Here is a 27,997-nt window from a genome sequence, read left to right on the forward strand (position 1 = left end):
GGTTGGTGGGGCCGAAGCTCCGCGACCGGGCGGCGCGTGGCATACTGGGAATTGTAGTTCGATGCTTGCTTAGGGTTTTGGGATGAGGCGCCAAAATCCAAGGTTTGACCTCAGCCTGCCCTTGCCAGTGCCTAGGCCACGGGTGAGCCGTTATTGGCTGCCGTTAAGGACCGTTACCATCACCGGGTAAGTAATGAGGCCTGAGGCCTGCGGGTGCTTCCCATCGGGAGCCCGAAAGCGTCGGGCCTTCTTGCAGAGCCTTGGTTGTAAGAAGCCAGATTGGTTCCTGGCCCCCTTTCCTCCCTCGGGACTCCAGGCGGCCCCGGTCGTCGGGAGTTCGAGGCCTTTTGAGAGACGGGGGATGCGGTGTGTGGAGCACTGATCCTGAGCTAGGAGACCTGACTGCTTAGTTCGGCTTTGCCGCTTCTTGGCCTCCAGCAACTGCTCTCCACGAAGCTCATACCGTTCCTAGGATTCTCCACATGCACTTTTTAATGAGCACTTATATGCCAGAGTCTGGGGTAAGGCTTTTCGTATATTTCATTTAATCCTCTCAACAAACCGAGAAGATGCGTTGTTGTATTATCCCCCTTCGGCACAGACGAAGAAATTTGGCCCAGATTGCTTGGTAAACCGCTCAGTCACAAAGCAAGTAAGTGCCAAAATCAGGGTACAAATTTGGATCTGTCGGCCCTTCGGCCCTCTGAATTCTCTATCACTACAAAAGTTCCATTGTCTGCTTGAAAATAAGTTATTAGAAAGTAATGGTGACCTCTCAATCTAGTTTTAGCATTGACTCAATGCTTCAGTCCCTTGGGTCTCACCCCAGTGTTTTTGAGTAATTGAGGCTTGAGGCCAACCCCTGAAGACATGGTTCCCATTTCTAGGGATTTCCCATTCAGGTTGGATTGTGGGTTGTACGGGAAGGACATGTTCTTATCCTCAGAGAGCTCCATGGCCAGAAAAAGGAATGATCTTTGCCATTGGGAAACTCTCAACGTGGAAAGAGGGAGAAAGTGGGAAGAAACACTCATATGACTCAGGGAGACAAAACAAAATAAAGCTAAATATTGTTAGTTCTTCGTTTTTCTCAGTGGCAGGCACAGAAGTAAATGTGATCCCAGGGGCCCCTGGGCAGCTCAGTGGGTTAAAGCCTCTGCCTTCCGCTCAGGTAGTGATCTCAGGGTCCTGGGATCGAGCCCCACATCGGGCTCTCTCTCTGCCTGTCTCTCTGCCTACTTGTGATCTCTATCAAATAAATAAATAAAATCTTAAAAAAAAAATGTGATCCCATGGGGCACCTGGGTGGCTCAGTGGGTTAAAGCCTCTGCCTTCGGCTCAGGTCATGATCTCAGGGTCCTGGGATCGAGCCCCGCATCGGGCTCTCTGCTCAGCAGGGAGCCTGCTTCCTCCTCTCTCTCTGCCTGCCTCTCTGCCTACTTGTGATCTGTCAAATAAATAAATAAAAAATCTTTAAAAAAAAAAAAAAAAAATGTGATCCCAAACAGCAGATAATCCCCACTCATTTATATCGGACTTTAGAAGGGAAGGACATCCACTCAGACTGAGTGCTGTCAGCCACACTCATCTCTCTAGGACCAAGACTGCTGTCCGTATGATTTATTCTATGCAGCTGCAGGCCAGAGGAAGACGCCAGAGATGATGATGATAAAGCCGTATATGTATGTGTTAGATGGATTTGATTTCTAAATGTTTGGCTTGTAGGTCATGTGACCTTGTAAAGTAGGTAGGGAAGGGGACTTGAGAAAATTGAGCTTGCCACAAAACAATCACCACCACCTCACAATGATACTTAGTAGCAGAACCAGAACCCCGCATCTGGTATTCTAATTCCCAACCCTGTATTTTCCTTTCTCACAGATAAGCAGATGTTGAATAAAAGCTAATGAAACATGACCAGGGCAGAGTGATTACAGGGTCCATTCTGAAAACCTGCCGTTCTTGAGGTTCAGAACTTAAGAAAGACACTGCCTTGTATTTTACTCCAAACTGAGCAGTTTTTGCTCAGTGGAGAGCCTTTCTGGGAGGTAGACGGGCAATGTGACTGTCATGTCCAAGCTCAGAATGTAAGTCCCAGTCCACAGTTCTAGAATCCAGCACCTCTGAGAATTTCAGAGTTCAAAGGTACCTGAAAGGCAGTTATTCCCCCTCTGCTAGGATCTTTCAAATTAGAATGCTCACTTAGATTTTGTAGAATCTGTTATTTCTCTGTAATAAAATGTGTTATATTTTTAAAAGAAATTGAGTGTATGTGTTCCTTTTTTTAAAATGACTACTGAAAACTTGAATATTGCCACGTGTGATTTTGGAATGTAAGTTTACTTTTGAGTTTATTATCCCGTTGGGACAGTTTCCTAAATTGGGTTTGTGGATAGTGTCTTGGAATTCGAGAGTTCTCATATTTGTTCCTCCCTGTTACCCCCTCCGCCTTCTTTAACAGAGAGCCTTCTACTTTCAGATAGTTCTTATTGATAGAAGTTGGCCAAGGTCAGCCTTCTGGAGTTAAATGGAAGCTTATGATCCTGTGTCTCTCTACATAATTATTACATATTCTTCCATTAATATCTGGTTCCCTGAAATTCTTTTTTCCAAGGTAAACTTTCTCAGCTTCCTGAGTGCCTCATCACATTAAAATAGCAGGATTTTCCCACCTAGCCCTGCTGGCTCTTTCTACCCTACCCATTCTGGCAGAAACACTCTACAAAGGCAGGGAGGTACAGCAGAGCCCAAAGGGTGGCTGAGGAATGGGCCTGTGAAACCCTGCAGATTCTAGAGTTTACTCCTACTGTGGATACCTCTGCTATCCCTTCACAGTTGTTACTGGAGACAGAAGACTATAGTGATAAGAGAACATACTTCAGAGTCTAACTCTCTGGGTTCTAAGTTCTAAAAAATAAAAAATATTTTATTTTTTTATTAACATATAATGTATTATTAGCTCCAGGGGTACAGGTCTGTAACTCTACCGTTGCCTGATGAGTGACCTTAGGCAAGTCACTTTACCTCTCTGAGCCTCAATGCAGGCAAAACACTTAGTGAAGTGACTGAGACAGTCAGTATCTACTAAATCATTATATCTCTTCCCAGGAAGTCAGCATTCCCTGTGATGATCAAAGGAAAACTTCCTCACGATGTCCATCACAGATCAAGGCCCTTGCTGTATTCCCAGCTTATCAGAGATCTATTTCTTCTAATGGGCCTAGGAAAGCATGAACCAGGTTGTGGTTCATTTTTCCAACACCTTGGGGGCACTCACCATACGCCAGGCTCCACAGCAGGAACTAGAGAATGAGGGATAGAACAACACAGTCGTTCACTCCACACGTTGGTAGCTACAGAGACCGACTGTTACGGTACAGTGTGTGAAAGAGTGGGAACATCAAATGCAGCTCAGCCTGAGGGCACCCTTAGCCTGGGGAAAGAGGTTCTGGAAGAAAAGATGGCTGAGCTGAGTTTTCAAAGGGGAGCCAGACAAATGGGGCAGGGGGTAGAGGCGAGTCCAGCTGCCTGAGAGTGGGTGCTCTTGAGGTCCCACAGCAAGAATTATAGGAGCATTTTGGAGACTGAGACGAGAGGCAGTCAGGAGTCAGACCAGGAAGGGATGTGGAGGGCATGCTGAGGGGGTCGGACTTTATCCTGAGGACTCTTGAAAGCTGCTGAAAGATTTTTAGCTGGAGAGAGAGAGGATGAAATTTTTTAATTTTTTTAATTTTTAATTTTTTATTAACATATAACGTATTATTTGCCCCAGAGGTACAGATCTGTGAATCATCAGGCTTATACACTTCACAGCACTCACCATAGCACATACCCTCCCCAATGTCCATAACCCAACCACCCTCTCCCTCCCCACCTCCACCCAGCAACCCTCAGTTTGTTTTGTGAGATTAAGAGTCTCTTATGGTTTGTCTCCCTCCCGATCCCATCTTGTTTCATTTTTTTCCTTCCCTACCCCCCAAACCCCCCACGTTGCCTCTGAAATGAGGATGAAATTTTTGTCATTAAAAGATCATACTAGGGCAGCAGCCTAGCTGTCCTAAGGAAGAGAGTTTTTCTCTGAGGAACAGGGCTAGTGTGCTCAGTTGTAAATAAGGGGTGATCTTGGGCAGCTTCCTGTCTCCCCTGGAACTCACTTTCAGGAAGGGTACCCTTCCTTCCTATGATAGCTCCCGACACATGGGTCTGGAATGCAGTGGGTCCAGCCTTCTGTGGCTTAAATCTGTGGGATTTAAAGTGTGCCAGCCATTCCCTGCTCAGTGAAGTTGGGAAAGCCAGGTGCAATTTGAAAAAATAACAAGGCCTGATTGGGTATGATTAAATGAGCTGGAGAGATAAGTTAACTGAAGTTTGGGGTGGGGCGGGGGGGGGGTGCAGATCTTTGGGTCACCATTGTTAGAAATGAGAAAAGCAGACTTTGAACTTGGCCTTGGAGGCAACTTAATTGCCAGATCCTCGGTTATAATTTCTGGGGGCCATGTGGACCTACCCCTGAGCTGGCTCACAGGTGTGGTTTTACTTTTTTGTTTGTGCGGTTGTACAGTTTGCAACCATTTTCTCCTGTGTTCCATGAAGGCAGGGAATTTGTTGGATTTTCCTGTATCCTTTGGGCCAGCACAGAGTGGGCCCTCAATATTTGTTGGATTACTTAATGTGTGAATGAATGGTGAGAAGGAAGGGTTAAAGGCTTCAGGTGTGGAAACATTATAGGGAAAGGGCAGAGGCAGGAATAGGCAGTATGGTGACCCATTGTGTTTGTATAGTGTTTATTGGTCACAGAATGTGCTAGCATACTGTTTCTTTGATCCCCACCATCAACTGTCTCGCCTGACACTGTGCAATGAACAGGGCAGGTGTTACTCCCATTTTACCATGAGAAAACAAGAAGTTCAGTGATGAGTCTGAAGTTTCAGTGCTACTTAGTCTGAATTTAGACTTGAACCTGGTGTTTTAACACTAAGTCTGGTGCAAATAACTATATCACTTTTTTTCTTGGCCTTCCCCAAGGGAGAATATATGGTGAGACATATGTCTAGAGGGGTGATCGGGGCCAGGTCACAGAAGGCCTTAAGTTTCAGGGTAAAAAGTTTGGACTTTATCTTTCACCTGGTGACAACCTATGGGAGGTTGTTTTTTTTTTTTTTTCCCTGAAGCTGTTTAATAAAGGATAAATATTAATGGTATTTGTAAGGTGCGGTATAAATTTAATTGCATATTAATATTTATTTAAAATAAACATATGGAAAGTTAGTTTAATTTTAAGAACCAAGAGTCAAAGAAGAACCAAGAGTCAAAGACCAAGGAGTCAAAAGAGTCATCCCTCTCGGACTCAGAGGGTGGTTCATTAAACAACTTGAAGCCGCACCATATTCCATGTATCGTGCTTAATGCCGAGGACACAGAGGTGACTGAGATGCAGGTCACTGTCAGGATGAAGTGAGACCATGTAAGCAGCTAGAGCCAGTTTATTATTGCTATCCTGAATAAAAGAGAATATGTGTTGGAATCGAGAAAGCCCTTAATGGCATCAGCTCCAAACCACCAAGGCAGAGGTGGTACAAGGATGTACTTGGGTTGAGGGCCCTGTGGCATCCTTCAGCCTTTCCTCTGGGATCATCCCAGCAGAGATGCAGAGCAGAGTTGCAGCTCCTATAGGCCCATTGGACCACAAGGATGCCTACTTAAAAGACAAGGCCCCAGGAAAAAAAAAAAAAAAGACAAGGCCCCGGCCTGTACACTAGTGCTCCCAATACCGTAAGATGGTGTCTGGGAAAAGCAGGATCATCTACAGGGGTTTCCTAACAATATGCCCCAAGAAGAGGTTGCTAATTTGAGAGTGGGGAAGATGTATTCCTATCCCTGTCATTGCCATGGCAGCCACGATTGGGAGTTGTATATCCCTCTGATGTGGACAGGAGTAGGGACAAGGTTCAGAACCAATAAAGCTAGGTTATCTGTAAATTGTTTGATGCAAAAAGGAAACAGGACTGTTAGATCTGGCCTTATGGAATGGGAATTGGAATTGGTCTGCATGATCCCACAGGTTAGAAGTAGGGGAGATATTGTATTATCTAAGGAAAAACTTTCTTACTGTCAGGACTGGACTTCAAATTTGGACAGCATGAAGCTCTCTTGAAAAACAGTTCCCGGGGCACCTGGGTGGTTCAGTGGTTAAGCCTCTGCCTTTGGCTCAGGTCATGATCCCAGGGTCCTGGGACTGAGCCCTGCATCAGGCTCTCTGCTCTGGGGGAAGCCTGCTTCTCCCTCTCCCACTCCCCCTGCTTATGTTCCCTCTCTCACTGTGTTTCTCTGTCAAATAAATAAATAAAATCTTTTTTAAAAAATAGTAAAGTAAAACAGTTCCCTGACACTGGGCATGGCCAAGCTTAGATGCCAGATGTAGAGGAGATTCAAATGCTAGATTGGTGTTTGGATCAAATGGGCCCTTTGATGATGAAATGCAAGCCTATTTATTGGGTGATGGCAGCCAGTGGTGTTGACATGAAGAGGAAAGGTTTCAGGGACTGGAGTGGTCAGAGAAAGATGTTGAATTACTTCTTCAATGTATCTGATTCCTACTGTGCTAGGCACTGTTCCAGGCACTGGGGATATTCCTGGTGAAGACAGACAAGATTCCTACCTTAATGGCGCCTGGGTGGCTCAGTGGGTTAAGCCTCTGCTTTCGGCTCAGGTCAAGATCTCAGGGTTCTGGGATGGAGCCCATGGGGCTCTCTGCTCAGCAGGGAGCCTGCTTCATTCTCTCTCTCTGCCAGCCTCTACTTGTGATCTCCGTCAAATAAATAAAATCTTAAAAAAAAATAAACATAAAAAGGAAGCAGAAAGCAGAGGTATTTAGGGAGAGGGCAAGGAAGCAGGGTAAGGACCACCTGCTATATATGTGGCACCGTTAGGTGTTATGTATTTCTCATGCTTTCAACAAACAGCCTAGTGGCCATTTATCCCCACTTTTAATAGCGGAGACGGGGTGAGAGGCTTAAGTGACTTGCTGGGCTTGCCCAGACAGAATGAGCTCTACAGCCAACTGACACTGTAAGAGAGCAAACGGATTAACTTCCGAGAATCAGTTGCCTCTTGTGTGAAACGCGGACGGTGTCAGTATCCAGCTGTGAAAATTCAAGGAGCTGATGCCTACACAGTGCTCTTAGGACCTGTTGGGCTGGAGGCTGGCGTTACCTGCCATTGCCAGGGGCCGCACAGCTGGAGGTGGCCGAAGCCTGAGTTTGAAGCTAGGACTTTCCGGGGTTTTTTGTTTGTTTGTCTTTTTTCCCTCGGCGGGGAAGCCTCTGGCTCGGAAGGGGGAACCACCCGCGATGACCACCTTTCCCAGCGCAGGGGACCGCGCGGCTTCCCGCCCGGGCTTCCCGCCGGCCGGACGTCCGGTCCACGTGCGCGCGCTCCCGAGGCCCCGCCCGCCCGCCGGGAGCCACCCAGTAAGCGCCGCAGAGATTGGGCGAGCGGCGGCGGCCCAGGCAGGGTCAGGGGCGTCGGGTACGTAGCGCGCCGCGCGGGCGCGTGGAAACGGCCCGGCGCACGGTGGGGGGAGTGGAACGGACGGTGGCGCCCGGGAGGTTGGCGCCCCGACACTGCTCGGTCCCAGAGGGCTGGGTCCACCCTCGGGGCCCCGCGTCGCGGCGTTGGGCCTGGCTCTGGGGCGCTCCGAAGCCCGTCCGAGGCGCACCGGTGGTTCTGCGCGGTGGTACGGGCAGTGCGCGCCTTGTTTTACAAAGCTCGGCTACAGTCTGTTGCGCAGATACTATGTAGCAACCCCTGCGTCGAACGCTTTGGCGTCCCTGGCTCATTGCCTTGACAGCAGCTCTGCTACGCAAGGTGGTGTTTCCCCTGTTTTACAGCTGTGGAAATGGACAAAGGTTTACGGCTAGAATGGCGGCAGAAATTGTGGGTTCAAACGCAGGTTCAGTCCAAAGCCGCTATGCTTCAGAACTTTGTGGTCAGGTCTGTTTTATTTTTGTATGCAGCGTCTGCCCTTTCCAGTTTTATGAAGCTGCGTACCTTTCCAGCTCCCAGTTTGCTCATCTGTTACCCATCTCGTAGGGTAGATTAAAAGGGTACTGCTGTTTGGCTGAGTGATCATCTCCGTCTTTCAGACAGGGCTTGGTCTCCACTTTCCTTTTTCCCAGGAGGCTGGACTGGTTATCGCGTTTTAGGGAAGACCCCCCCCCCCACCTCCCACCAGGCCTGGGTGACAGCATTGAGATTCCCACTCACTCTCTAGTAAAGAGGCGCCCTGGCCCCAACTTTTCTTCCTTCCCCAGGTTCCCAAATGGAGACATTGACACCTCTGTCATTGAGTTTGCCTATGAAGTTTTATTTCTCCCTTAATTATGGGAAAATTATCACCTGAGTGAACATTGACATTAAGTCCTAATTTTAAAGATGGGGAAATTGAAGGCTTTGAATATAGGCTTTCGGGGATGGGGAGTGTTTGCGGGGGCGGGGAGCGGGGAGAGTGGTGGCTGATATTTACCAGAATAAATCAGATGGATTTGGCTGGATGCCGACCTAGGTCTTGGGCAATACTAGAGCTCTTGACTGATGAATAGAAAGTAGACAGGCCGGTTGGGGTGGTTTTGTCTTCGAAGGGCCATAAATTCCCACCGGATCCTCTTCGGTCTTGTGCAAGGTCTGAATCTGTCCTTCTGAGTAATACATTTAAAGAGTTCAGATCCTTTCTTGGTGCCTTGCCTTAGGAGAAAATAGGGCTGGTAACTGAAGGCAGGTAAGCAGTGAACTTTGGTTTGTTTTCAAAACTATCCACGGGCATGTTTTTAGATAGTTAAAAATTTTCTCTGATATTTGCAAAGGTTATGATTTCAGGTAATTGTAAATATTAGACACTTTAAAAATGAAACTCTTATATCAGGCATGTAAATCTGCAATGGAATTTCAATACCATAGTGATTTGATTTCTCTTCAGTTTAACCTTTGAAATTTTGCATTGCTATTGTTCCTCCAACTTCTATTTCTAGCTAATTTCCTCCCCAGAATTTTTTTCTAGTAATACATTTTATGCTCGAAAGCCTTTCATTTGTCGTCCTACTTATCTGCAACAAACAACAAAAAAATTAAAACTAAAACATTGTGAAAATTGTCTTGTGGTCATAATATTAAATAATTTCTCCTGGATTGAGTTTTTATATTGTAAAATATATAGTTGATCAAAACACCTGTTTTTGATCAATTGTTAAACGTAAGTTTAATTTGAAATGCTTTTCTTAATAAGTGGAACTTTTAACAGTTCATGTGCGTATTTAAAGTTCATGTATGTTTGCTAGAATGAGCAGAGCTTTAATTTGTGACGAGTAGCGCTGAAAAAGTTGGTTCATATAAGTACGTAGGACTTGAAGGCATTTTGTTGTGGTAACATTACTCAGTTCCTTGAACATCCTCTGAGTTATGGGCCCCAAAACCCCACAGTGATCTGTCATTAAAATCAATTATTTATTTATTTTTAAAGACCCTTTTTTTTTTTTTTTTTTTTTTGACAGAGACACAGCAAGAGAGGGAACAGAAGCAGGGGGAGTGGGAGAAGGAGAAGCAGGCTCCCCGATGTGGGGCTTGATCCCTGGACCCTGGGATCATGACCTGAGCCCAAGGCAGATGCCTAATGACTGAGCCAACCCAGGCGCCCCTGAAATCAATTATTAATGACCTTCTAGTACACAGTTCTTTCAGGTCCCATTTGAACCTTATTCAAAGATTTGGACGCCACCTGACTCAGCAGAAGCATTGGTTACGCAGTCACTGTAGGCAGGCACGTCGTCAGCATGAACACTGATGGTTTCAAGTGCCCCTTGGTGGTGCCAGGGGAATTTTGCACTAGGGACAGTACACCTTAGTAAGAGTTTGGCCTGGGTGGGTAGTTGTGCCTTTCTTTGAAACCTGGGAGATGGGGCAGGGTAAAGGGAGACCTGGGAAAGAAGAGGATGGAGACATGTTCCAAAGCTGGTCTGTTCCCATTGGTAGAGGCTGTGGGCAGTGAGTGGGAAATGTATTCCTCCTACACTGTGCCTCTGTGCCCCTTGGAAGATCTTTAAGCATTCCCCGGGCGTCCTGGATCTACCATGCACAAATATCTTCTTTTTTTTTTCTTTTTGAGATTTTATTTATTTATTTGCCAGAGAGACAGCGAGAGAGGGAACACAAGCAGGGTGAGTGGGAGAAGAAGAGGCAGGTTTCCCGGTGAGCAGGGAGCCCGATGGAGGGCTCCATCCCAGGACCCCAGGATCACGACCTGAGCCGAAGGCAGGCACTTAACAACTGAGCCACCCAGGCACCCTACGAATATCTGACTTCTTTTAGCTTTAATTTCCTCACCTTTAGAATGGGCATAAACCAAAGAACTGACTTCACTGGGTAGTTTTACTGATCAGACGGGATGAGGGACATCCCTGGCACATGGACGATGCTCAGATCGTGGGTGACTACTCTTTTTTTTTTTTTTTAAAGATTTTATTTATTTATTCATGAGAACCAGAGGCTGAGGGAGAAGCAGGCTCCCCGTGGAGCAAGAAGCCCAATGTGGAACTCGATCCCACCTGGGATCACAAACTGAGCTGAAGACAGACAATTAATTAACCCACTGAGCCACCCAGGCACCCCCACTTTTTTTTTTTTTAAGATTTTATTTATTTTAGAGAGAGAGAGTGTGCAAGTGCTTGTGTGAGCGGGGGTGCAGTGGGGGATGGAGGGGAAGAAGGAAAGAGCTCCAAGCAGACTCTGTAGAGTGCACTGAGCTGCAAGCACAACCCCCCCCAACATGCGTGTGCCCGCATGCACATACACACACACACACACACACACACAAGGCTCCATCCCTCAACCCTGCGCCCATGACCCCAGCCAAAACCCAGAGTCAGCTGGCCACTTAACTGGCCAAGCTGCCCCAGCAGCTATTTCTTATACTCTAGTGTCCCCCATCCTGGAAACCTCGCTTTCCTAGCCACTCTGCCTCAGTTTCCTCATCTGTGAGTCCAAGATATTGTCATCCCAGAAAGGTAGGAGGGGGAAGTGACATGGAAAAGGTTTTGTGGTTCTCATGGTAGGTTTTCTGGAGCAGATATGCTGTTATTTTAAAATAGTTAATTTTGAGGGTCGACTGGGTGGCTCAGTTAGCTGAACGTCTGACTTCAGTTCAGGTCGTGATCTCAGGGTCCTGGGATTGAGCCCCTGTTGAGCTCCCTGCTGTTAAGCCCTTCAACAAGCTCTGTGCTCAGCAGGAAGTCTACTTCTCCCTCCCATCCCCTTTTGCACATTCCCTCTCTCTCTTAAATAAAATCTTTAAAAATAATAAAAATTAAAATAGTTAATATGAAGTTCCTGCTTACCTATGAGCTGGACATTTTTCTGCATGCTTTGTGTATTCATTCAACGGATGTTTTTGAGGGCCTTCTACTTGTCAGGCCCTGTTTTCAGTCCCTTGGATACAGTAGTGCCCAGATTCTGGGGCAAGGCATATTACAGTAGATGAACACGTGGATACGTAATGTGTCATGTAGTGATAAGTTGGTAAGTGCTATGAAGAAAAGTGGAACCGTGAAGAGACTAGAGAGTGAAATGAGGGTGCTATCTTATACATTCGGGACAGCCTCTAATAGGGTGATGGTCGGACGGAGGAGGGTGTAAGCCATGCAGCCCTATGGGGGAAGAGCTTTCCGTGTGGAAGGACCAGCATATCCACAGACCCAAGGTAGGAGTACACTTGACATAGTCAAGGAACAGCAAGACGACCAGTGTGCCTGGAGGGCTGAGATTAAGGGGAAGAGTGGTAGGAGGTGCTGGGAACAGAGTTGCCTGCATACATTGTGGAGCCCCTGTAGGACCCTGTAAGGACTTGGCTTGTGCTCTACATGAGAGAGGAACCATTGGAGGGTTTTGAGCAGAGGCGTAAAATGATTGGACTTGCATTTTTTTAAAGATTTTATTTATTTGACAGAAATCACAGGTAGGCAGAGAGGCAGGCAGACAGAGAGAGGAGGAAGCAGGCTCCCTGCTGAGCAGAGAGCCTGATGCGGGACTCGATCCTAGGACCCTGAGATCATGACCTGAGCCGAAGGCAGCGGCTTAATCCACTGAGCCACCCAGGCGCCCTGGATTTGCATTTTTAAAGGCTTGCACTGGCTGCTATATCACGAGCAGATAGTTGGGGATCAAGGGTGACAGCAAGAAAGCTCAGATGCTACTGCAAATCGTGGTGGTGGAAGGACTGAGCCGGATCTCCCTGGGCTGTGAAGGTAGCTGGGAGCACAGCCAGCAGGGGGCGCGAGTGGGTGGGATGAAGATTGTGAGCAAGGAGCCAGGAGGACACCAAAGTTTTTGGCTTGAGCAACTGAGAGGGTGAAGATGCCCTTTGGGCAAGTGAAGTAGCTTGCAATGACTGTGACGTGTCAAACACTGCGTAGGGGAAGAGGAGGTGACTGTGATTCGTGTCACCTCATTCAATCCTGACAAAACCCATGAGTCGTCATTATTAATCACATTTTGTATGCAAGGAACGAAGCCATAATGCTGAAGTCGGGCAAGGCCACACAGCTGGTTAAGGACAGAGCTGAGGTCCCAGCTGAGCCCTCTAACTCTGAAGCCTCTGAGAGCTAGCATTCCCTGTGATCCTTCTAGCCTGAGCACAGGCATAGTAGTCCAGTGCAAACAGCCTCCCTGGCGACCCGTAAACACTCCCGAACTGATGGGTTATGCTTGGAGAGTGCTTGAGAAGAGTGACTTGTTCCCTCCCCTTCCCTTGCTGTTGGCAGAGGAGAAGGGAGACGGCCAATACCTTCTCTTGTGGCTCCCTCCAGGTAATTGGCAGCTTGGAGGAGGTAGTGACTTAATAGGCCTAGCAGACGAGAACTTGGACTGAGGTTTAAACCGCAGCCTCTCCCCAGTAATGAAAGATTAGGAGGGAGGAAACCATAGATAAAAATAGCACTTATTAGTTAACTGGAAAACAATATATTTTTGCAGCCACTGGTTCCACGAGAAAATAATTGGGTCCCAAGGCAGGGAATGACTCGTTTTCATGAATGATTATATTGATCATTGGAGCAAAATGGATACATCCCCTCTGGAAAGCAGTTCGAAGGAGAAGCGTCTGGCAGGTCAGGCATGTCCAGTGAGAAATCCTGGGAGGCTGCAGGAGGAGGAGGAAAGGAGGCTGCAAGCTAATGAGGGAGCCAGGTCCTGGCCCCTGGCACAGGCAGGTAGGGGCTGTGGATTGGGAGATGCAAAGCAACAGAACCTGCTTCCATGGTAAGTCCTGAGAGCTCTCCCCAGGGAGGAAAGAGTGTCCATTCAGGTATCAGTTTCTTATTCTGTTTAACCCAGGGGGTGTTTTGTTTGTTTCCTCCCCGCCCCCAACCCAGAGGGATATACTGTCCTCAGGTAACATGTTCCCATGGAAAGGGGAGCAGGCTGGGAAGTTGGTTCCAGCCTCCCCCTTGCCACTGACAGGAGATGTGACCCCAAGGTTTTTCTGTCCCCTTCTTTTGTATGGGCTTATTCAGTTCATCCTACAAAAAGCTTTCAAACACTTTCTCAGAACTAATAGGGAACATTGGTGAGTGCTAGGCAGAAGTGTATGCCAGGCACTTAGAATGAAACACTCGATATGTATGAAGTCTTCTACTCTTCACAGCGACTCAGGGTAGGTGCCATTAGCTCCATTTCACGGATGAAGAAACTGAGTCAACGGAAGTCTAAGTAACTTGACCTGTATCACTCACCTGGTACGTGACGGATACTGGATGCTATGTTAGATGCCGGAGACAAAGCGTTGGAAAGGGCATGGCTCATGGCCCTAGTGGAGCTTATCGTATTTAACATGATGAAAACAATCACACAACCATGATGGGTACAGGTAAGGAAAAGAATGGCACAGAGAGGTCAGGGGCCTGATTTGAGTGGGGGGATGGACAAGGCTGCTCTGAGTGGAGCTGTGATGTGATGTGCCTTCTTGCTGCTTTCAGGTCCTCACTTAGACCTCCTGGGTCCTGATTTAAGACGATGACCGGCCCCAGGGCGCATCAGTGGCCCAGTCGGTTAAATGTCTGACTCTTGGTTTCAGCTCAGGTCATGATCTCAGGGTCCTGAGATCAAGCCCCGAGTTGGGCTCTGTGCTTAGCACGGAGCCTGCTGGAGATTCTCTGCCTCTCCCACTGCCCCTTCCCACCCACTGGTGTGCATGCTCGCTCTCTCTCTCTCTAATAATTAAATGAAATCTAAAAAAAAAAAAAAATGACCCTCGTTGCTCTTGATATGCTCCCCACCAACATCATACATATTTTAAGTATATTGTTTCTGCCCTTGCCCCCCCCCCCCCCCCCCCCCCCCCCCCCCAGCCTAGGGGGGTTTTCTTAGGGGGGGGGGGCCCCCTTTTCTTGGGCAGGGCCTGGTTCCTGATTGGCTGAAGAAATGAATGCAGAATAAACCCAGGGGAGTTAGCCAGGAAGTGAGCCGGGGTGGCAGGGGAACAGAGACTGAATATTCAGGGACAGAAAGCAGGAGTGCAAGGCATGGATCAGGTTCCTTGACTGAGGGGTGTGGTGGGGGGCAGAGAGGTCGAAGGTGGGCAGGTTACATGGGGGCCCAGAGGCTTCTGTGAGAGTCTAGGAGGATAGGAGGAGAGGGAAGAAGACAAAGAAGGTTTTAAGCAGGAGAGTGACGGGATCGGAGGTCCACTTGAAGCCATGACCTTGGGCATCTTGAGAGAAGCCAGACAGGAGTTGGAGGGGGTCACTGCAGAAGTCTAGGTGCAGGGGATGGGACTTAGGTTTGGAGGGTGGGCCTAGTGGAGTCGGGACTAGGACAGACAGCAAGGGGCGGCAGGGTTTTGTGTCTGGAGACCCATGAAGCAGCCTACTCTCATTTTTCCGTGTGAGACACCAGCAGAGAAGATTTCAAGAGAGACTTTTTTAAAAGAAGAATTTATTTGACAGAGAGAAATCACAGGCAGAGAGGTAGGGGGAAGCAAGCTCCCTGCTGAGCAGAGAGCCCGATGCAGGGCTTGATCCCAGGACCCTGAGATCATGACCTGAGCCAAAGGCAGAGGCTTAACCCTCTGAGCCACCCAGGCGCCCTGAAAGATTTTATTTAAGTAATCTCTACACCCACCATGGGGCTCAGACTCACAACCCCGAGACCGAGTCGCACATTCCACTGACCGATCCAGCCAGGCGTCCCAAGACTAGTCTTCCTTGAATGCTTTTTCTTTGTCTTCTATGGGCTGTTGGGGCCCAAGAGGTGAAAAATGAAAGGCGGTTTAGGGCAGCTCCCAAGATGGGACCCCCCCCCCCCCCCCTATACCCCACCGCGAAAAGAACTCCCCCTTTCACACCCCACACACCCCCCCTCTGCTTCTCAAGAGCCTCCCCCCCTTTTTTTTTTTTTTTAAGATTTTATTTATTTATTTGACAGAGATCACGAATAGGCAGAGAAGCAGGCAGAGAGAGGAGGAAGCAGGTTCCCTGCTGAGCAGAGAGCCCGATGCAGGGCTCAATCCCAGGACCCTGAGATGATGACCTGAGCCAAAGGCAGAGGCTTTAACCCACTGAGCGACCCAGGCGCCCCAACGGAGCCTTTTCTTTACACCCTGCTGTCTTTCCCCCAGACAGGGAGAATGAGGAAGAAAGGACTTGGATGTGGCTCCCCTGGGCTTGGAGGTCCGCCTTGGCCGATGCAGCCAGGCCTGGGATCCTTTCCTGGAATCCAGCTCCCATTTCTCTTGTGCGGGGCACTTGCTTTCTCTGTTACCATGGGACTTGGTGTTTCCTTCCTCCTCCGGCCAAGTGGCTCTGGGAACAGCTCTGGTATTGGGGAGGAGGATTCCCGGGCCACCAGCGGCCTCATCACTCATTGGTCCCCCAGGCGAACATCTCCTGACAGCTCTGGGAAGTGCCACACCACAAAAGGGAGGAAGAAAGCCCCAGTTAGCATCAGGCCCTTGCTCACAGGTGTGGAGACTGAGGGCCAGACGAGGGGAAGGGGCAGGCATTTGGGGGATCAGCTTTTTGTCATTTATGGAGTGCTCTCCATCCTGGGCCAGGCCGATGAGGAGGCTCCCACTGTCACACAGAATGCAGAGAGACTGGGACCCGGGCTTCCTGACTTACGGTGTATAACCTTCCATTTTATTTTTTTTAATTATTTTTAAAAAGCTTGTATTTATTTGACACAGAGCGAGCACAAGTAGGGGGAGCAGGCAGAGGGAGAGCGAGAAGCAGGCTTCCCACCAAGCAGGGAGCCTGATGAGGGGCTCGATCCCAGGACCCTGGGATCACGACCTGAGCCGGAGGCAGATGACTGAGCCACCCACCCAGGTGCCCCTAACCTTCCATTGTAACAGCGGTTCTCATGCCGCGCTGGCTGGGACTATAGGGTGGAACTTCTCTGAAGTTTCTTTTTTTTTTTTTTTTTTTTAAAGATTTTTTATTTATTTATTTGAGAGAGAGACAGTGAGAGAGAGCATGAGCGAGAAGAAGGTCAGAGGGAGAAGCAGACTCCCCATGGAGCCGGGAGCCCGATGTGGGACTCGATCCCGGGACTCCGGGATCATGACCTGAGCCGAAGACAGTCGTCCAACCAACCGAGCCACCCAGGCGTCCCTTCTCTGAAGTTTCGTAGGGAATTCAGATCAGGGCCAGGCTGCGGAGTTGCTGTGTCGTTCCCATTGCTTGCGTGTACGTGGCGGTGGAATGAGGGGAAATGAGGAGATTCTGAACAAGGACTTCTGTGCCAGAGCAGGAGTGGGGTCGGGGACAGGTTACCAGAGGGGGTCGCTTCTCCGTGGGTCTCCCTGGGGAGGAACTGGGGACGGGTTCCTCAGCCTTCTTTTCCTTCTTGCTAAGCCGTGAGGGTCCGTGGGCTCTTCTCTCGCTCACTGCAGCTCCCTCCCTGGGCAGGTCTGTGAGCAGGCCCTGTGAGTGGGTCTGCACATGCACAAACACACACACACACACACACACACACACCCAGGCCCCGGGTGAGTACTGTGTGATTACTCTGGCTCCCCTGTTGCTGCTCTCTTCTTGGCTGCTTTCATTTGTTACTGTCTCTTCCTCCAGTTTTCCCGGGGGGCAAGACCTAAAAGTTTTCCTCTGGCTACCCAAGAGGTCCCCGATGCAGAACTGCGAGGCACAGAGGCGCTCTGCCCACGGTGAGCGGAGGAATAAGTTGGGCAAGGCTTGTTGGATGGGAACAGCTGGTTTTTGTCCAGCCCCTCTCAGCCGGGGGGCCCACGGCCTCCCAGGGCATGTGCTCCTCCATCCCCTTGGCCTTCCTGACAGAGGCCAAGCAGCTGTTGGTCTGTTTCCACAGATGGTCGTAGAAAGCGCAGAGAAGGGAAGCTACTCATTAAGTTACCCCAAGAGGCTGGGACAGAGCGGAGCCTGGAGTTGACATCCATGCTCCAGTAGCTGCTGTAAGACCTCACCCCCTGTTCTGCAAAGGGAAAACACCAGTATGATCATCTAGAAATCATTTTTCTTGGGCTCTGAATTGATTTGCCTATAGCCATAGTCATCGTCTTTATTTTCTCTTAAAGATAAATTAATTTTTCATTTCCTAAATCTGTTAAGGCAGGAGTCTAGACTCAGAGGTGGGAGCCCTGAATTCATCTCAGGCTCCACTCAGAGCTGTGGCCCTGGATAAGTGCCTTCCTCTCTCTGGTCCGTCATCTCACTGTAAACAAAGAGGCAGAGTCGATTGCAAGCCTGGGACACAGCAGAGCTGTCTCATCACTAGACTTTCCGATTCAGCATGTCTCGGGAGGGGTCCTGGTCCTGTGAAGGGACAGGAGCTGAGGTCACAGGCTCTGCTGGGCCCCCTCAGCCAAGTCTGGCCAAGTTGGGTGTCCAGGTGACAGTGGCTTGCTTTCAGCGGGGAGGGGCCAGGGCCCAGTGGCGAATTGGCCCTTGCCTCTTCCCTCTGCCGCTGTGTCTTCTCAAGTTCCGCTCGCATTCTTCCAGACTGGTCTTCTGCAGAGGAGAGGCAAGCTGACAGCTTTAGGGACAACAGGACAGAGCTGGGATTACAAAGCAGTTGCTGGATTTTTTCATTTCAAAGCTTCAGCTGAGTGAACAAAAGAAAAAAAATTTTTTGACAACAGAACCCTATCCGTAAGTCCTCTCTGTGATAGCTTGGGGGAGACCACCTGGGGGCCGCTCCTGGTCACAGAGGTTAAGGAGAAATGCTTTGCAAATGGTTCAATGACTGAGTTAGGCCTCTCCATTTGGATGACGACTCTCGTGGGCATTCTCGTCTCTCCTCTGCTGGCTGCCCTGGGAGAGCGAGCCTGGGCAAACTTCTGGGTTGGTGTTTTTTCTTCACCACCCACACCCGAGCTGACGCCTCCCCCTTGTCACTTGGTGCGTCCTCAGGGGAGGCAAACTCATTTCGGTATAAGCTCAAGCAAAGTGTAATTAGGACAGTAAATCTGCCATTAAAAAAAAATTAATAATAAAAAAAAATAAAGTCCCATGACAGATTTCAAGGTCCTGGAAAAGTGATTTGATGCTGACGGAGGGATAGGGGAGACTGGCCTTCAATTTTATTTCTTCCAGCCTGGGAGCAAAGTCCGAGACATGGTAACCCTGAACCCTGTTTACTCCAGAAAATACGTTACTTTTAAAAAGTCTTTTGTGAGATAGTCTGAGGCTATAAGAATGGGGACGTCACTTCACGAATGTCTGTTTTAGTCTCTGTGCCTCGCGGTGACTTGGGCGTCCGCCTTCTATCCCTACGTCTCTGTCCTCACTTCCTCCCCTGGACATTCCCCGTGGAAATGACAGTGTCCCCAGGGCTTCCAGTGCATTTTCTCATTTGGTCTGCAAACAGCCTTAGGAGATCGGTTCTATCACCCCCGTTTTATGGATGAGAACACTGAGGTTCCGAGAGACAGGTGACTTGTCCAGGGTCTCACGGCATCCTAAGTACATGGAGAAATGGGCTCCGAAAAGGCCCCCGAGCCAGCTCAGGGTTCCCTCCCGCAGGCTGTCATCCTTCCCTCGCAGTCCTCCAGGGCAAGTTCCGCACTCCTCTGACCCTCAGGCTTCCCGGCCCCCGAGCCATCACTTCCTCCAAGCTCCCCATCTGAACCACGTCCGGTTGAGGAGGGAGATTTCTTTTCGGACACCCAGAGAGTGCTGGTGCTGGGGGGTGGGCAGGCAGGACCATCTTCCCCGGGAGCCTCAGGGTCCCAGACTATAAAGTGAAGGCCAGAAGGGGCGCTCTGTGGGCATCTGGAAAGTGCCTTGGATTCCCCACAGAGGGACAGGTGTCCCCTTCCGAAGCAAAATTTGCCTGCAGCAGGGTACTGCTGCTTCCAGAAAGCACTCTGCTTAACAGCACCTGACATTCTTCTGCTTACTCAGCATTTTGGTTGCTAAATTTGCACCATGTTGGTTTGTCTTGTTTATGAATGCTTTCTAAAGACTACTGTAGGCCTGTCCTGAAAGAGTTTTCTCTCTTAGGATGGATCCAGAGTTGCCCAAGCTCAGAACAACACTCTGCCTGGGCAGGCCACATCTCCCTTCCACTCCTTTGCCTACCCGCCCCATCAACCCCCCGGGCTGGGTCTTCAGGCTCAACACTCATCAGGCCCACTGTTGTCCCCAGGCAGGTCCTTCTGGCATTCCTGGGACGGGGCATCCCAACCAGCCAAGCGTGCCCTACTCCGGTGATTCCTTGACTCCTGGTTCGGCATTCTCACGGGCCTCCTGTCTCCTGGGAAGATGTTCCTGGTGGGCCTCACGGGAGGCATTGCCTCGGGCAAGAGCTCTGTGATCCAGGTGTTCCAGCAGCTGGGCTGTGCGGTGATTGATGTTGATGTCATCGCCCGCCATGGTGAGTTGAGAGGGGCAGGCAGCAGGACCCTGCACAGCAGCTCCCCTATACCCCTTTCTGCCATCGTGTCTCCCTTTTTTCTAAGTCCTTTCAAGGCCTTGGAGGATGGCAAGGCTTTCCCATCGGCCGTGGTCTGATGTCCTATTCCCTGCCCCCCCATGTCCTCGTCCCTCTCCATCACCTCACCCTGTGACCCACTCGAGGGGTTCCATGCACTCTGCTCTCCTTTGCAACTCCTTTCCCTCCTCTCTTTTGGTTTTTGCTCCGAGTATAAGAAGCACCCGTGGGTTCCCCCATCCTTTGGCCTCTAGTCATTTGGGAACCTCTGGCTGGCCTGGAGGCTCTAGAGAGTGACCCAGCCCCCACCTCACGCACAGTGGTCCAGCCAGGATACCCCGCCCACCGGCGCATCGTGGAAGCCTTTGGCACTGAGGTCTTGCTGGAGAACGGTGACATCAATCGCAAAGTCCTGGGGGACCTGATCTTTAACCAGCCCGACCGGCGGCATCTGCTCAACACCATCACGCACCCCGAGATCCGCAAGGAAATGATGAAGGAGACCTTCAAGTATTTCCTCCGAGGTAAGACCCAGGGTGTGGGACAGGGGTGAGGCAGAGCCCTCTTCTTCCAGGGCCAGGGCCCTCCTCCTCTGTGGAGAGGTTGGCCAGGGAGAATGGGAGCTGGCTGGTCTTTGCACCCTCCACGCAGAGCCCCACGCAGCCCCCGAGGAAAGGCACACATGTTCCTCAGCATTTAAAGAGGCTGACAATTGAGTGAGAAGAGACACTTGAGGCTTTTGAGCTGCGATCCCCAGGAAGTTAAGTTGATTTTTCTAGCAGGGTTGGGAGTAATAACAGCTGACAAATGGTGGAGTCTGGAGACCTGAGTTTCAATCCTGGCCTCATAGCTTCTAGCTGCGTGACTTTGTCAAATGAACCAGCCCCTCCCCTGCACAGTGAGGTTAATAATGCCAACCTCGAGAAGCTATTCGGGGGGACTGGGTCCACATCAGTAACCATCGATCGCCACATGGTATGAACTGTGGTCGGAGTCAGATTTGGTGCTTGTCAGGCTGCCTGGGAAAGTAAGCTTGCAGACTGGACCCTGGAGAGGGCCCCAAATGGCCAGGGCAGATACAGGGTGATGGGGGGTGGGAGGGTCCTACACAGAGGCTAGTCCTTTGGGATGAGGGCTCAGTGGAGAGAGTTAGCTTGGCGTGTGCTGGGGCTGGAAGAAGGGACAGTGAAAAGCCAGGGTCTGTGCTCAGCTGGCAAGAACCTTCTGGAGCTTGGCAGCCTTTCCCAAGCTCTAGCTCCAGTGCCAGCCCTGTTCTTAGGAGGGTTTTGGGCCAGGGTGAGCTGATCAGGTGCAGGGTGGGGTCAGTCACCAGCAGTGGAGAAGGAGCAGAGGACAGTGGCTTCAGATCAGGCGGGAGGCTGGCCTGGGGTCCCTGTAGATCCACCTGCCAGCCTCTGGCATAAATGGCCACCAGCCCGGGTGTCGGAATGGAAAGCCTGGCTGCTTCTCTCCCCATCACCAGTCACAGTGCTGAGACTTTGTTCCTGGAGGGTATGGGGGAGCCTTCTAGGTTTTCTCATGGCTGTGATCCTGACCTTATTCTCAAAGTTCTCATGTGGAGTGGGGAACCTCTCCCTACCCCATCTTCCTCTGGCCTGCACCTCCCTTCAGAAGGAAAGAGAGGACTTGACAGACGTCCACGGTGTCAACCTCCCCCAGCCCCATCCCCTTTCCCCTGCTCTGGCCGAGGCCAGAGAGGGCTCAAGGCATCGTCCCTGCTGAACTGGCTTGCTTTGCGTCTCAGAACTTTGCTGCACACCTCCCTCCCTCTCTCCTTCCTCAAGGAGAGTCTCTGGACTCTTTTTGCCTTTGTCCCGCGTCTTGTGTCTGCACGAGGACCCCTCCCGGCCCCTACCCAGGAGCAAAGCCTTCTGTCTCTCCACGATGCCCTTTCCACGTTCGCTCCCCGGCCAGTTGCAAGTACATCTGTAGGGTTTGGAGGCGGCGCGGCGGCTCTCCCCTTCTGAAGTCAAGCAGCGGATAATGTCACCCGCTCCAGAGTTCTCCTGCTGTGTCATCCACCCCGCCTCCCCTCTCCCCAACCACCACCACTCAAATAAAAGCCAGAAAGCTCTTTTCAGCTCGATAAGGTGAAAAATGGGGACGACAGCTGTGGCTTCCACAGTCCCAGTTTTTCCCTGATGAGTATAACAAATACAACTGTCAAAGTTGGTATAATCAAACGTCAGATAAGATCACCAGCTGCTGGGGAGGTCTCTGTGTAGGCAGACGGATGTCTTCATAGAGTCAGGATAGTTTGCAGAGCTTATCAAGCAGGAGGGATGCGACAGCTGAATAGCCCTTTGCCGGTGAACCAAAGAGCTGGCCACAAGCTCCCGAGAGGGGCCGAGGAGAAAGGACAGTGTGGGGACAGGGACGGGTGGGGGCAGAGCAGGAACGGGAGATAAGAGGCCCAGAGAGGGTCTGGTCTTGGCTTCTGCTCTGAGCTGGGAGGGGAGTGGGGGAGCGGGAACTGTGGGCCCCCCCTTCTTCCAGGGAATGGAAGTAATAATAATCATCATTTATGGAGCACTTGGGTGAGGTGCTGAGTGGTTTCCAAGCTTTCGCTCATTTGATCCTTACCGCCTTCCCGGGAGGGAGGTAACCTTCACACAGATGAGGTTTGTTCAGGGGCCCAAAATCATATGGGGGGAAAGGGCGGGGGGGGGGGCGTGCTGCAAACCCAGGTGTGTCATCAGAGCCCATTCTCCTAACCGCCTTGTTCAACTCAAGGTTTTTCTTGGGCTTCCCAAGCAGCAGATCCTGGGGACCAGGAGCCCCATTGGATTGGGTCGTCCACCCTGTCTCGTGTGTGTGTCTGGCTCTGTGGTTGGAAGTGTTTGTGGGGCCAGGCAGGCATCTCTGGGCAGAGGCAGTGCCCAGCCCTTTCCCTCACGGCTCCTGGACCCCTGCCAGCTTTTTACACACACACTGGCCCAAAGAGAATGAGGGGTGTGGAGACCGTGGTGTTTGGGGGATGGGCAGCCCAGGTACACGTCCTGTCACCATGGGTGAGGGTACCGCCCTTGACTGGCCTTGGCTTGCATCCAGAGGGCCAGCCATGTGACTTATATTTTCTTAGTCATAATCCCCCACCACAACAAGACCAATCCGTGCAGTCCTTGGCTGGAGGCCCACCTCCAACGTGGAGAAGTCACCTCTTCCTTCCTGGGGATGCTGCCGCTGCCCCTGGTATGAATCTCTCATGAAGTGTTGTTAGAGATAGCCATGCAGGACTCTTCTTCAACAGGGAGTCACACTTCTGTTTTTTTGTGGGTGTTTTTTTGTTTGTTTTTTTAAGCAAAGATGAGTGAAGGAGGGGCAGAAAGGGCCCAGTTCCTCCCGGAAACTCTCCGGTCTCCTCCAACTCTGTGTTATTTCCTTGCTCATAAATAACAACCCTTTAGGTTCAAGATCAAGGTGAACTCAACCCTTAGTGCCTGCCCTGCTCTCTTCACCAGCTTTGCCTCCCATGGTGCAAGGCGTCCACGGCCAGAGCAGTAGAACATCGCTGCCCCTGATGCTTTGCTGTCCCCCATTCCTGGAACCCTCACCTCCAAACACTCAAGTTCAAGTATCAGAAGCCCTACCTGCATTTCAAGGCCAGTACAATGCCATCCCTCCTGCAAGGTCTTTCCTGATCCTCTTAGGCAGGATCGACCTCTGCAGCATTCTGTTCTGCTTGGCATTGGCACTGGCAGGCGTTCAGGTTATGCCTACCCTTGTAGGGTCTCCCCCTTTGCTAGGGAGCTCTCGATGGTAGGGGCCAGTGGCTTCTACTCCATCCCCTAGCCTGACACACCATCCTTAGTGTTTGCTTGCAGAATTGAACTGTGGGCTTCCTGGCTTCTCCCCAGGATACCGCTATGTGATTCTGGACATCCCCCTGCTGTTTGAGACCAAGAAGCTGCTCAAGTACATGAAGCACACCGTGGTGGTGTACTGGTGAGTGTGTGTCACATGGCCTGGCCTGACCAAGGCTGGAGAGGTGGGCCCCTGGAGTAAAGCATCTACCTTCAGAATGGCCCACATCCCTTTGCCCTTACCCCACAGGGCCGCCAGGAGGCCCTGGGGATTTGGGTGGCTGTGCCCAGAACCTATAGGAACGACTTCTGTATCTGACCTAGCTATTTCCCCAAGTAGGTGCCAAGCGAAGGCCCCCAGGTGTCTCTAGTTGCTTGGGAGGGGCTCCCCCTGCTGGCTCTCGGGGGCACTTCAGCCCAGATGCCCTGAGCCGCCATGTTCTTAATCCCTGGAGCCCTTTTCCCTCCTCACCTTTCCGGACAGCTCCTACATTTACTCCTTCACTCAGTTTACCTTTCAGCATGAGATATTTAGGGCAGGAGCTGATCCTTCTGAATTACAGAAGAGAAACTCGAGGGGGGAGTTACTTGGGGGGGGGGGGGGGTGTCCAGGGTCCCGCCCCTCCCGCCCCGGGCAGCCCCTATGAACGGACGTGTGCCAGGGGCGAACTGTCCAGAGTCCCACTAAGGAGGGGGCTTTGTTCTCAGAATCCCTCAGGACACGACGCAAACCAGAATCCGGGTTTGGCAAACAGAGCCAGATCAAACCGCCAGCGAAAATGAGTCACAGTCCCAGTGGGGGTGAGTGTAGATGAGGCTGTAGGATGTGTCCGCCTCCCAGAAACTTCCTGGATGCCACCCACGAGTACCGCACACACAGAGGTGGGCACTCGGCTCTGTGGGTATTTTGGGCCCAGGGCGGCTCTCCAGAGACGGGTGCGTGGGAGGCTCCCAGCGCCTCCGGAGCAAGGCCCGGAGTGCTCACGCCCTGAGCTTCGCCCTGCCCGCCCCCACAGCTGCCCACCGCGGGCTGCCACAGAGGGCCGGGTCTCAGGCATCCTCACGGCCCCTCCCCACCCTCAGCCCCCAGCCCGTGTCTCCCGTGGAAACCCACAGCCTCTCCGGCTTCTTTATTCCCTGTCTGTGAGAGGCTGTCAGCGAAGGCCAAGCACACTCCATGAAGAATTTGCCTTGGAGTCTTAATACAACTGGAACTTTGCATCAGAGGATTAAAAAAAGGGAGGGGGGCCGGGGAATCTTCCAGCAGAGGTGAGAACATTGGTTCTATCCGCAGTCGCCAGATGACCCCACGCCCAACTGCCTTGCCGCACTTTCCTTCTGGTTCCGTCTGTTCGCTAAGAGCAGAGGGGAGCTGTGGCTCCAGGGGGATGCGTTGGGTTCCCTGGATAGGGCCGGAGATCCTGCCGGGGCCACTCACCAGCCGGAAGCGCCTTTGCTGGAATCCCAGGTGCTATTCACGCCCCACTTTCAGGCTCGAGAGAGAAGCCAGAGACCTGGGAATGAGTGATTATTTGCTTTTCATTACGGGGATCTACATGGTACAAAACCAAAGATCCCCTCATGGATTCCTTCAACTATCCAAGTATCCCCGGCGTGTCTGAAATAATAGGGGGCATTTACCAAATCTATGTAATACTAAAATGGGATTGTACCCAAATGGGATTGTTCACATTTTTGAGAAACTGGCCAGTCACAGAGTAAGGGTTTGGGTAAAAATCCTCTTCCCACAAATAGTTTCAGTCCTTGAACTGAGCATATGGGCCTCTCTCTGAGCCTCAGGAAGGGCTGTGAGGGACCTCTGCCTTCACGTTCCAGAAAGCCCTCCAGTCTAGGCCACACGTTCTGAAGGCTGTGTCTTCCCAGGTGGCTCTAAGTCACCTCTGTTCACCCAGATTTCCCCAGCCGCAGGCTCACAGCGTCCCTAAGAGGCAGCCCTTGTTTTTAGCCAGGCAGGAACCGGCTCCATGATCTTGACAGGACACTCTCCCCATAACAAAGGAAATCAGAAGTCCAATTTACTTTTTAAGGCTAGTATAGATACCATTCTCCTTCAAAGTCTTCACGGATCGGCCAGCCAGAAATGATTTTCTGGAGCATTCTGGTCTGAACGGCATTAGAATTGACCAGTGTCAGGTTGTGTCTGTCCTTGGAAGGTGTGTCTTCACATCCCTGGAGGCCCTCTGGTCTAGGCCACACCTAAAAGGAGACCAAACAGTAGTGGTCAGATTCTCTCATCTTACCTCGGGGAGAGCTCAGGCCTAGCGGCTCAGCAGACAGCCCCCAGACAGCGGAGCCTGCTCTCTCTTGTTACCCCTGAGGGCTCAGGTAGCCATGAAGCTAGAGAGAGCTTAGAGATGACTCCCTTCCAAAGGACAGTCTGGCAGGTCCTGTGTAGCCACAGGCAAGACAGGAAGTTTCCTGAGGAAGGGCCTAGCTGGTAATGTCAGAGTGGGCAAAAGACATACTCTCCGAATTTCCTTTGGAGTCGGCGGACTGGGCGGTGTTTAGCTTTGTCTGTGATGCTTCTTCCTGTCCCAAGGATCAGATCCAGCTCTCAAGTCCTTGCTACACGGGGAAGCACTTTGGGGCTGGCTGGTCCCCCTGGGTCAGTGGCATCAAGCCTGGCAGGCACTCTCTTGGCTCTCGGTGTCCAGGGGAGGGGGTGAGGAGGCAAGGAGAGGGGTCCCTGTGGTAGCTCAGGAAGCTGTGTTGGATGCAGCAGGCCCAAGCCCCAGGGGAACTACAGGAAGCAACCGGCTGGCAGGCACAGGCCTGCCAGTAAAGGTCAGCCATCCAGGGACTCAGGATGTAGCTGTCGCCAGACGACCAGATCTTCCCAGCTTATAACTGGGAAATCGCAGGCCTAGTGGCAAGGCAGAGAGCCCCCAGATGGGGGGGAGAGCCGCCGCTGCAGCCCTTCCCCCTCCTGTTGACACCCATCCACCCGGAGCCCATCAGAGCCCATCAGCGCTGCTGCGAATGCGATGAGGCCCCTGAAAGAGATTGCAGGGGAGGGGCTGCCCACCCCCCACCCCACCCCCGCCCACTGTGGCTTGCCAGTGGGAGGGAGGCTGGGGCCTACAGTGCCTGAGCAGCCCTCCCACCCCTGCCCTCAGTGACCGGGACACGCAGCTGGCGCGGCTGATGCATCGGAATAGCCTGAGCCGGGAGGACGCGGAGGCCCGGATCGAGGCCCAGCTGCCCCTGAAGGATAAGGTCCGCATGGCCCGCCATGTCCTAGACAACTCGGGGGAGTGGAGCGTCACCAAACGCCAGGTCGTCCTCCTGCATGCGGAGCTGGAGCGCTCCTTGGAGTACCTGCCGCTGAGGCTCGGAGTCCTGACAGGTCTCGTGGGCCTTGCCGGCCTCCTCTACCTGCTCACCCACTACCTCCTGCCTTCCCCCTAGCCAGGCCCTCCTGATGCCGGAAGCCCCAAGCCTTGATCTCTCAGAGTCCGGAGCAGGTGGCAAATGCATCTTGTTTCCTCCCAAGCCCGTCAACACACACACACACACACACACACACACACTCTGAATCTGGGCAGAGCCTGGCACAGGGCCCCTGTTCTTTGGAGTACATCCGACCTGAGGCAGAGAAACAGCCCTGTCGGGGGATACCCCTTCCCACCTTCCTAAGGGCCCCTCCCTCTGGAGCCCCCCACGGAATGGTGTCTGCCATGGGGCATGAAAGCAACGGTGGGAAGCTGTTGTGAAATTCTTGGGGGCGCAGGCAAGGAACACTGTCTCTGTGGCCATGAGCACCCCTCTCCAGGCACATGCCCTGTCATGACCAAAACCTGCGTCCTGGACCTGGGACATAACTGTGGTCCAACAGGATTCTCCCCTAGTGTGGAGCCCTTGGCCCGGATGCAGTGAGGGCTCCTTTGCTGGTAATGCTGTGGCAGAGCCTCTTGGGGGATGACCCCCCCGGCCCACCTTGGCATTTCTCCAGCGTTCCCCACACACGCTCCCCAGCTGCCACCTGTTGGCCTCCCACGCCTTGTTCTCCTTGCGCTAAACTCTCAGTAGTCCACACGCACGAGGCTGTTTCCTGCCTCTGTGCCTTCGCTGTGCTGTGCCCTCACCTAGAATACCTTTTGTTTTTCTATAGCTGGATAACTCACAGCTCAAGCACCATCTGGAGCCCCAGGCTGTGTCGGTTGCTGTGGGATAGCCCACCCACCCCCCAAGCCGCCGTGTTTTAC

The 27,997-nt window shown here is 51.5% G+C and overlaps 1 protein-coding gene across 7 annotated transcripts; it reads left to right on the top strand.

The window, feature by feature from the left end:
• The first annotated feature begins 16 nt into the window (after window positions 1-16).
• Window positions 17-27,997, top strand: DCAKD (dephospho-CoA kinase domain containing). Of its 7 annotated transcripts, XM_059380139.1 has the most exons (6): window positions 7,443-7,527; window positions 19,663-19,890; window positions 20,268-20,471; window positions 23,826-23,913; window positions 26,909-27,138; window positions 27,904-27,997. In XM_059380139.1, the coding sequence occupies exons 2-6, from the start codon at window positions 19,779-19,781 to the stop codon at window positions 27,909-27,911; spliced, it is 642 nt and encodes a 213-aa protein (XP_059236122.1). In that variant the 5' UTR covers window positions 7,443-7,527; window positions 19,663-19,778; the 3' UTR covers window positions 27,912-27,997. The 7 variants fall into 7 exon arrangements, with proteins under 7 accessions (XP_059236117.1, XP_059236119.1, XP_059236122.1 ...); XM_059380134.1 differs by lacking the exons at window positions 7,443-7,527; window positions 27,904-27,997 and adding an exon at window positions 17-186 and having other exon boundaries at window positions 26,909-27,897; XM_059380136.1 differs by lacking the exons at window positions 7,443-7,527; window positions 27,904-27,997 and adding an exon at window positions 17-186 and having other exon boundaries at window positions 19,667-19,890; window positions 26,909-27,897.

This window comes from Mustela nigripes, chromosome 16, assembly GCF_022355385.1.
Source record: "Mustela nigripes isolate SB6536 chromosome 16, MUSNIG.SB6536, whole genome shotgun sequence".
Taxonomy (NCBI): Eukaryota; Metazoa; Chordata; class Mammalia; order Carnivora; family Mustelidae; genus Mustela; species Mustela nigripes.